General features: G+C 66.4%; 1 protein-coding gene across 1 annotated transcript; it reads left to right on the top strand.

Annotated features, from left to right (window-relative positions):
* The first annotated feature begins 1,013 nt into the window (after positions 1-1,013).
* Positions 1,014-6,117, top strand: LOC142595112 (uncharacterized). Its single transcript, XM_075722556.1, has 13 exons — positions 1,014-1,070; positions 1,151-1,258; positions 1,881-2,042; positions 2,131-2,292; positions 2,381-2,542; positions 2,765-2,856; positions 3,046-3,182; positions 3,473-3,681; positions 3,970-4,086; positions 4,334-4,546; positions 4,707-4,893; positions 5,481-5,593; positions 5,935-6,117. Exons 1-13 carry the CDS (start codon positions 1,014-1,016, stop codon positions 6,115-6,117), a joined length of 1,902 nt encoding a protein of 633 aa, XP_075578671.1.
* Positions 6,118-9,639: the final 3,522 nt, after the last annotated feature.

Below are 9,639 nucleotides of genomic sequence, written 5' to 3'. Positions count from 1 at the left end.
TGCTCAGCAGGGCTCCAAGGGAGCTCCCTGGGGGGGAATTAGCTCCTGGCTGCCATCAGCAATCGCTTGCTATTGGTTTGCATTCAGCAGATGCGGGGGGTGGGGGAGATCTGCCAGCCCCAGGGGCGAGGAGCTGCGGGGAGCTGGGCTGGGGTGCAGGGGTCTCCGTCCCACACTCTGCGGGCGGGCGAGCTGCTTTCCTGGGCCACGTGGACTGATCTGCCAGGTAAAACCTCAGTTTGGGGACAAAAGTGTTCTTTTCTTTCTTTTACTCTGCCGACTGCCCTAGCGTGGTCCCTGCTGACCCGTGAGACCTCTGTCTGTGCCTGTGCTGCCATTAACTCCTGCCAGCCTGGCTCGAGGCTGCGGGTGTTAACTGGTGGCTCTGGGACCAGTGCCCCGCCGGGCTGGGGTCGGCCGGTTCCCGGTCCGAGCATCCCCTGCTCGCTGGGGCTGCACCCCTTGGGCTGTGCCCGCATCTCGTGCCCGCATCTCTGACCCGCGCAGCCGCCGCAGCCCAGCAGCGGGGAAGAGCCAAAGGCTGTTCGCCCCTGGCCGCCTGGGAAATGCCCCTTTGCCTCTGCAGGGTCTGAGCCCCCTTGCCCCTACAGAGCCCAAAGCGTGCCCGTGCCAGGCCGCCCGTGGGAGCAGCAAGGGGCAGGGGCACAACCTGGAGCGGGGCTCGCACGCTGCTGCAGTGCCGGGCCAGCCGGGGCACCCGGCGGGTGGCTTGTCCCTGCTCTGGCACCGGGGAAGGAGAGCAGCTGGACCAGGATCCCGCGGGACAATCGCGGGGTGACCTGGGCGGTTTGCAGGGGGCAACCGAAACGTGGCTGCGAGCACGCGGAGGCTCGGGCGGGCGAGGGGAGCCGCTTCGGGCAGGTATGGGGGTACCTGGTGCCAAGGGAGCGGCCCCAGCATTGCCAGGACCCCTGTCCCCTCCTGGGACGGGAGCGGGTCCGCGAGGCTCCCCGCTTGCCCATCTGCGGTGGGTCCTCGCTGGTGGCGATGCCATGTGGCTCCGGAGGCGACCCAACGCGCGGGGCTCAGCGGATCCGGGAGCGCTGCAGGTGGCACCTGGCCGGCAGCCGTCCCCGAGCCGGCAGTGACGTCCTGTGGGATGTGCTCACCCTCGCCTCTCCCTTTGCAGCTGGGTGCTGACCTCCCGGGGGCCTTTTCCTCACTGGGACCGGGGCCAGGACGAGCTTTTGGCAAGATGTTCTCGCCGCTGGGCTGCAGGAGGGGCTTCCCCAGGGAGGTAGGTGGTTTTGCAACCCTCCCGCTGCCATGCAGCTGGAGCGCCGGTGTGGATGGGAGTGCGGGAGCTTTGCGGGGGCAAGGATGAGTGCCTGCTGCTCCGTTGCTCGGGATGCCGAGGAGCCAGGAGAGCATTGCCACGGTATGGGGAAGAATTGGGAATCATCTGGGACCTTGGCCAGGAGAGGAGGGCAGACGCGCTCCTGGCTCCCTGTCCTGGCTCAGCACCCAGCCGGTGCAAGGGCAAAGGTGAGGGTCTCATCCTGCTTCCATCTCCCTGTGCCCTCTCCGCAGCCCCATCCGTGGCCGGCTGGACCACTGCCACCCCACGCTCACGGCCCCCAGGACGTCTGGGACGAGCTGCCCTGGGAGCACCAGCACGGGAGAGGCAGGGGCAGACAGCACCCGGTAAGGGGGCAGGGGCCGGGGCAAGCAGCCGTGCAGCGAGGGGAGACAGCACCATCAGGGTTCACCTACAAATCTGGGGTGGCCGAAACCGGGGGCTCCCCCAGGAGCAGGAGAAGCAGAAGGAGCTGAGGGCTGCGGGAGGGAGGGGGAACCACAGCAAAACTGACACAGCCCAGCGAGCTGCCATCCTCACCGGCGGCCATTTGCTGTTGCAGCCCAGTCCCTGGGACCCCAGACCCTTCCATGACCCTGCCGACTTCCATGGGAACGAGGAGGACAGGAGATGGGCACCCCATGACTGTCCCCCGCTGCCCCCCTGGGACAATGGAGAAGAGAGGCAAGGACCTGAGCACTGCTTCAGAGAGAACTGGCACCCGGTGAGGGGGAGGTGGGCTGGGGGGCTGGCAGCTGTGTGGCTACCCCTGGCGTGCCACCGTCCTCACCGGCAGCGATTTGCCATTGCAGCCCATTCCCGGGGACCCCAGACCCTTCCATGACCCTGCCGACTTCCATGGGAACGAGGAGGACAGGAGATGGGCACCCCACGACTGTCCCCCGCCGCCCCCCTGGGACAATGAAGAAGAGAGGCAAGGACCTGAGCACTGCTTCAGAGAGAACTGGCACCCGGTGAGGGGGAGGTGGGTGGGGGGGGTGGCAGCTGTGTGGCTACCCCCAGTGTGCCACTGTCCTCACTGGCAGCAATTTGCCATTGCAGCCCGTTCCCGGGGACCCCAGACCCTTCCATGACCCTGCCGACTTCCATGGAAATGAGGAGGACAGGAGATGGGCACCCCACGACTGTCCTCCGCCACCTCCTTGGGATGACAGAGAAGACAACCCAGGACCTGAGCACTGCTTCAGAGAGGGCTGGCACCCGGTGAGGGGGTGGTGGGCCAGGGGGGTGGCAGCGGTCGCGGGACCCAGGGCAGGGAGCGGGTGAAACGGGGCAGGGGCCGTTCGCTGCCCTGGTGACAAGGACAGCGTGCAGGGACAGGTTTCCCTGCATGGTGCTGGGAGCGGCGGCAGCCCAGTTTCTCTGCTCTGCAGTCGCAGCATCCCCTGTCCTGCTCCGCGTCTAAGCCCACCCCCTTCCCTGCAGGAGCCACCACTGAGCGGCCCTGGCTGCTCTGCCTGGCCCATATTCCCTGACGAGGAGCAGCACCCACCATCGCTCCGCGCCAGCTGGCCAGGGTGGGTGCCCGTGCTGAGGGTGAGGGGTGCGGGGGGACCGTGGAGCTGTGGGGTGGTGAGCAGGGGCGCGGGGGCCAGGCACAGCCAAGATGCAGCGTTGAAGCCGGCCCTACTCCGAGTGTGGGGGGGTTGCACCGGAGACACCTTCCAGCCTAAATCCCCGCCCTGGGGTTGCCTTTGCTCCCGCAGGAAGCAAGACGGCTTCCAGGGCAGCTGCCTCACCTGGGGCTATCGTGGCCAGGGTGGGAAACGCTGCCGACGCCTTCGCCGTGGCCACCGAGAGTTAACCTTGGTCCAGCGCCTCCCATGCCCCCGACCCTCCAGAGGTTCGTGCCCACCCTGTACGGCTGCCTGGGGCTGCGAGGGGCCCCGCGCCGTGCTCGCCAGCGTCTCCTCGGGCAGAGCGAGGAGTTGTTCCCGTTGCATTTCTCGCTCCGCAGGGAACTGGCCATCCTCCAGGTCCTTTCCTTCTGTCTCTGGGAAGAGCAAGCCAGGGGTCAAAGAAACGCTGCAGCACTGTGATCGTCCCCAGCCACACATTTCGGTCAATGACGGTGGGCAGAGCAGGGAGCAGACGGCTCAGGTTGTGGGTTTTTACTTCCCCCCCCCATCCCAGCACCCAGCAGTGACATGAGTTCGCATGGTCTGAGTCCCATGCGCTGCCACCGTGCCCCTTACCACGGTGTCCCCCAGGGCCCGCCAGCGGTGAGCGGGGAGGTCCAGAAGCCCCCAGGACCAGCCGGCACCCCTCAGAAGAGCCCAGCTACTGATCCCCGGGCTGCAAGAGACGCTGCGGAGCCGGAGCAGGCAGCAGGAGCGACACCGGTAGGAGAGCACCCCTGTGCTGGGGGCAGGCAGGGGTGCTCACATCCCTGGAAGTGCCTGGCTTGGGGGTCTCTTTGGCCAGCGTAACGTCTTCCTTCTCTCTCTCATCCAGCCCTTTGGCTCTTCGCCTTGCTCTCTCTCTGCCAGGCACAGACGTTTTCCTGACTCTTCTCTGGGGCTGCAAAGCCCCGTGGTTTCTTTTGGGTTATAGCAGCCCGTCCATCCCATCCCCCAGCTCTTCTCACTGGGCCAGATGTGTCCCAGCCTCATGCCATTGCATGTCCCCAGGTCGAGCCGGGAGCCAGGCACAAACCCGTGGGCAGCCACGGCCAGGGCCCCTCTGTTTTGGAAACGGAGCCAGCGCTGCCGGAGGAGAGCTCTGCCGGGACGGGGGAGCGCCTTGAGGTATGAGCTAATGCATCTCCTCTTCCCACCTAAAAGCAGTGCCAGGGGGAAGGTGGGAGCTTGCAGTCCTCTTTGCAAACCTCTTTTCCCCGTCCCTCCCCCCCCCGCCTTTGCAAACCTCTTTTTTTTTCCCCTCTTTGCAAACCTCTTTCTTTCCCCCCCTTTGCAAACCTTTTTTCCCCTTGCCTGGGCGGCGCTGCCAGCCCCCGCCGTGGGCTCTGCAACACATCTGTAATGCTTTGCACAGGTAGAGCCACACAGCCAAAGCATCCCTAAGGCTGATGCAGACGACGGGTTGCATCCCCATGGTCCGACAGCCCCTCCGGCGCCTGCCGAGAGGGTCTGTGCGGCAGCCAGCTCCGCTGGAGAGGTGGGCGCTGAGCTCTGCCCGCCTTCCCAGGGACGGCAGCCTCTGCTGAGTGGAGCTGGAGAAGCCAAGACAGAAGCTGCCCGTGATGGGGTGGGTCTTGGCGCGTGGTGGGCAGCTCCGTGGCGCGTCCCCACCCTGGGGGAGAGCCCACCGAGGCCGCTGCTGCGGGCAGGGCTGTGCTGGCAGCGCTGGCTCCCCCCGCTCCCGCGCAGCCGCTGCCTTCCTCCCCCAGCCACTTTCTCTCCCACAGCTTCTCGGTGGCCTTCAGCCATCTGAAAACTCGCAGGTCCCATCGGGAGCTACCGTGGAGCCCGACACGCAGCCCAGCCAGGCTTGCTCCCGTATCTGTGCCGTGCCAGAGACCTCACCAGGGACCCAGCACCCTCCTGGGTCCGGTGAGACGGAGCCGGTACGGGGTCAGGGTGCCTCCGCTCCCCTGCGCTCACCCCGAGGGGTCCCCGCGCAGGGCAGGTGCCCTGGGCTCAGGGATACTGCCGCAGCCCGGGAGCAGCGGAGCGGGATCCCTCCGGCCTCCCTGTTTGCAGGATTCCGGGCTGGGGTTAAAGCGCTGCTTTGTCTGGAGGCAGAGCCCGTGTCAGCCCCGGTGCCGGCTGTGCCGGAGATGCCGATAAATGGGAGACAGCTGGGAGAAAGGCCAAAAAAATAACTAGAGGCTTGAGAGCGTGCTGGAGCGTGAACAACCCCGGGACTCGAGCTTTAACGAAGCAAATGAGAGCATTGCAGAGTGGCTTAATTACTGCCTAATGGGGAAGAGAAATCTGCTAGCGGGGCTCTTGGCAGCGATGCTGCCAGGGCTGGGGTGGCGGGGGGGGCAAGGGGCAGCTCCCGCACCCGAGGGGAGGGTGGCAAACCAGCACCCTGGGGAGCCAAGGTCCCAGCGGCTCCTCCTGCAGGGTGACCAGTTCCTGGCTGGCAGTGGGTGCCAGCAGCCCCAGTTTGGCCCCAGCCTTGCCCAGTCCCTCTCCCCTTCGTAGCATCTGACCCTTCCTCGCCTTTTCCACCGCCCAGGCTGCGGGCGGCCAGCGCCGGCTCTGCTCCGCGCTCCCGACGTCGTCCCCAGCTGGCACAGACCTCCGCTCCGCTGCCGTCCTCGCCAGGAAGGAGGAGATCGAGCTGGTGAGTCCCAATGGCCCCCAGCCAAGGAGCACGGGGGTCCGGGACCAGCCACAGCATGGGGGGGGGGGTTCAAGGACCCTTTGAACCATGGGGCAGGAGCGATGCCAGGTGACGGGGGATGTGAATTTGGCATTTTTGGGGCTACTGGGGAGAAACCCCTCCCGGTGCTGGTGGTTGCAGGGGAAGGTGCTTGTGGGTGAGAAGGGTTCTGCAGGGACACAGATGCTGTTGGGGGGGTTCATGGTCCAGCCCTGGGGGAACAAATATCCCTGGAGGGCTGGACACTGCTGGTGAGGAGGTTTTGGGGTGCTCCACGCTGACCCCGTGCCGCTCCCCTGCAGTCGTACCAGCAGTTCAGCCTGACCATCGCGGTGGTGGCCACGATGCTGCTGCAGAAGGAGCCCTCCATGGAGGCGGCGCTGGGGCCGGCGCTGAGGGCCAACCTTCGCCAGGGCCGGATCCATCACCTCCAGGAGCTGGAGGACTTCATCAACAGCTACGACTCGGCCACCCTCAGCCGCTGAGGCCGGACACCCCCTCTCACCAACCAGGGTTTGGGGGTGATGGGGGGTCCATGCTGGTGCATTGGGGTGCTGGTGATGGTGCTGAGCCCTCTGGTCAAGGTGGTATGGACATGTTGGTGCAGTCCCACCATCTCTCTTGGAGATAGAGAAGGGCGGGGGGCTGTGCTTATTTTTAGCTCTGCCCAGTCCTTTAAGTGCAGCAAAAGGGGGGGCTGCTTTTACTGGAGGGTGGTGGGAAGGAGCGCGGCTGTGGGGAGCTCCCCTCCGCCCCAGCTCTTTGTTCTATTCCTGGTTCACAGGGATGTGCCCCCAAACCCCAGGGGTTGTTCTTGGTTTTAAATCTGAAAATAAACTAGCCGTGTTCTTTGCAGCCCTTGCTCTGCCGTCGTTCGGGCTCTCCTGGGGCTGGTGAGGGAAGGGGTCCCGCAGTGACCCCACCTTGGGGACCCCCGGCTGTGGCAGAGGGCAGCGGCCGCCCCTGGGGATCACGCCATGGTCAATGCCGCCGTGACCCTGGGGTGTGGAGGAACGGGGCAGACGTGTGGTGGCTCTCCTGTGTTCAGATTTCAGCTGAACTTTATTGGAGCATCGGCAGCAGCGGAGCTGCCCCCCACCCCACCCCGGTCCCCTCCCCACGGTGGCAGGGGGACAGGGTGCCACCAGGGATGGAGAGCGACTGGCAGCGGTGCTCACCCTTCAAGGAGGTGTCGCAGGGAAGGATCCCACCCTGGCAGCCCCTCCTGTCCCCGTGGGTCCCCAGCAGCCCCGCAGCGGGGCGATGCAGGCAGCTGCCCTTGTCTTAAGCACCCAGCCACCCTCCCCTGCGTGCGACCAGGGCTGCTGCCTCGGCGGAGATGGGAGCCCTGGCCCGGGCTGCCGCCTCGCTGCTCCCTACCTGCTTTACCTGTTCCTAATTGCAGGAGAGGCCGGCAGGAATTGCAGGCTGCGCTTTGCCAGCAGCTGCCGGAGGGAAAGATCCCAGCGGCTTCTCCCCACCAGCCTTGGGCTGCATGCAAAACGCGCTTGGAACGTGTTGAGACCGCGGCAGGGGCTGGCAGGATGCGGCAGGGGCTGGCAGGACGGCGGTGCCGGTCGAGGACCCCCCCCAGTCCCTGCTGCTAGGACACGCTGCAGTGCTTGCTGCTGCCCCGCCGCTTCGCCGTCCTGGCCCCGGCCCTCCCCAGGGGCTCCCTGCCCAGGGAACTCATCCCAGGCTTGGGGATGGGCTTCCCGAAGAAGAAACCCTCTTCCTCCGAGTCCGAAGATGAAGAGCACGTGGGACACCAGGAGTCATCCTCCTCCGCGATGTCCTGCGGGTCAGTGTCCTCTGGCTGTGCGCTGTGTCGGGCAAGCGACGTGCCCGCTCGGAAGTGTGGGTTTCCATTGCCTGCAGGTGTTCGGGGGTCAGGGCCCCCCAAAACCAGGTGGTTGGGGGCTCCAGGCCCATTGGGACCATCTGCACTGGGCTGGGGGCTGGAGGGGTGTCCGGCCGGTGGGCCCAGCATCCCTGCGTGCACAGCATCCCTGCTCTGCTCCTTAGCAGCCGCTCCGCGGTCCTCCAGGCTCCGGAACGCTGGATGCACGGAGGCCTGATCCAGAAACGCCTCTGGAAGAAGGAAAGCAAGGATGGGTGGGGAAGGGGAAGCCTGAGCCTGCCTTGCCGCAGCCCCTCACGCAGCGAGGGCTGCCTTGGGATGCAGCGGAGGCTTGCACCAAACCCCAGCTGCCGGCGCTCGCCCTCCTGTGGGAGGTGGGCTGGGGGCTCATCGCCGCTGCTCCAGCCCTGCGTTGGGCTGCACCCGTGCGACGGACCCCGTAAAGTACCCAGGGGCTGAGCAGAGCCTGGTTTTGCTCCCACTCCCCTCCCACCGTGTAGCAAGCGGAGCGGTGGGATCCCTACCTGCCCCTTCCACCCGCTGCCTGCAGCCCCCGGCCGCCGAGGTGCTGCCCGTCCCTGGTGCGGTCCTGCCAGAGGGGCCGGCTCGGGAGAGGGGCGTCGAGTTGGGGGATGGGGCCGAGGCAAAAGCCGAGTCGGAGGAGTCGGAAGCAGTAGAGGATGCATCCCGTCCCAGGCTGCAGGTCTCGGAGCAGAAGAGCCGGCCGCGGCGGGAGGTGAGGGGCTGCCCGCGCAGCGGCTTTCGGCAGAGGCTGCAGCAGAAGCAGGCGGCTCGGGCATGCCAGTGCAGCCCTTGGTGGGTGGCCTCCTCGCTGTCGGCACCTGAGGGGCAAGCGCGGGTGAGGGGGAAGCTCTTCCCACCGCCGCATGCCAAAACCCATCCTCTGCACCGAGCCGCGGGGCTCTGGCTCCGCAGCCCTCCCAGCCCACGTCCCGCCTGCCCGGGCAGGGAAGCCCCGCTGCGCCCTGCCCCGGGGAGGGGGGGCACGGCGGCCATACCGATGGGGTCCCCGCAGGCCTGGCACGGCTCGGCGAAGAGGCTCTCGAAGCAGCCGCGGCAGCAGGGCCGGCCGCTCTTCATCACGTAGCGCTGCCCGCACAGGGGCACGTCGCACTCCAGGCAGCAGAAGTGCTCCAGGTGCCAGCGCCGGCCCTCCGCCTCGATGCACTCCTCCATGAAGATCAGCTGGAACGGGGAGGGGGGAAACGACCCATCCTCTAAGCACCCAGCTAGCAAACCTGCAGCCCGGAGGATGCTTTGCTGCGCCGAGGAGAGAGGAGCACGGGCATGGGGCTCTCTGCAAGGCTCAGGAAGGAACCTTCCCTCCTGCCCATCAGCGGCTCTTGCTGCATTTGCAGCCCCCAGCCAAGCACAGGAGCTTTTAACAACAGCAAAAGGGAGGTAAAAGCCTCCCCCCTGCCCGGCACCCACCTGGTCGCAGGAGGCACAGCGGGGTCGGAAGAGCTCGGCATGGTGCCGGCCGCAGTAGATTCTCCCGTCCTGCTGGAAGTAGATGAGGTCCACGAGGGGCTGGTGGCAGAAGTGGCAGGAGAAGCAGGACGGGTGCCAGAACTGGTCCCCCAGCCGAGATGCCGAAATCCCCGGGTCTCCTTTGTTCAGCCTCCTGCCACACTGCAAGGCAGAGGCTTTGGGGTCAGGCTGGCTTTCGGGGACGGGTCCCCGCTGGGGAATGGGTGCTGCCTGCTGCCAGGGGAGGGGACGCCTCACCTTCTTGCAGGGACAGCCATGGCAGGGACCCGGCACAGGACATGCCAGCCCCTGCCCCAGGGCCTCCCGTCTCCGTCGGGCGCTGAACGCTCGTAGCTGCCTCCTCTCCTCCTCCGCGAGCTCAGGGCAGTACCGCTCCTGCGTGGGGAGGCGGAGGTGAGGGGATGCATGGCGGGTGAAGCCCAGGGTGGGCAGCACCCAACAAATAACGTGTCTTACATCGCAGTCCTGAGGAGGCAGCTGCTGCAGGAGGGCTCTGGCGCGGAGCCGGATCCTGTCGGCGGGAGAGGCGGGCTGCGGCGAGCGGCTGCTGAAGCACGCCGGGACCTTGGCATGTTGCGCGGGAGAGAGAAACACAAGCAGATTTTTAGGGGGATTAAGCTGCGTCGCTCGAGGT

Source organism: Pelecanus crispus, chromosome 17, assembly GCF_030463565.1.
Source record: "Pelecanus crispus isolate bPelCri1 chromosome 17, bPelCri1.pri, whole genome shotgun sequence".
NCBI classification, from domain to species: Eukaryota; Metazoa; Chordata; class Aves; order Pelecaniformes; family Pelecanidae; genus Pelecanus; species Pelecanus crispus.
Note: the sequence above shows the minus strand (reverse complement) of the source record. Positions and strands in the feature narration are given on the sequence as shown.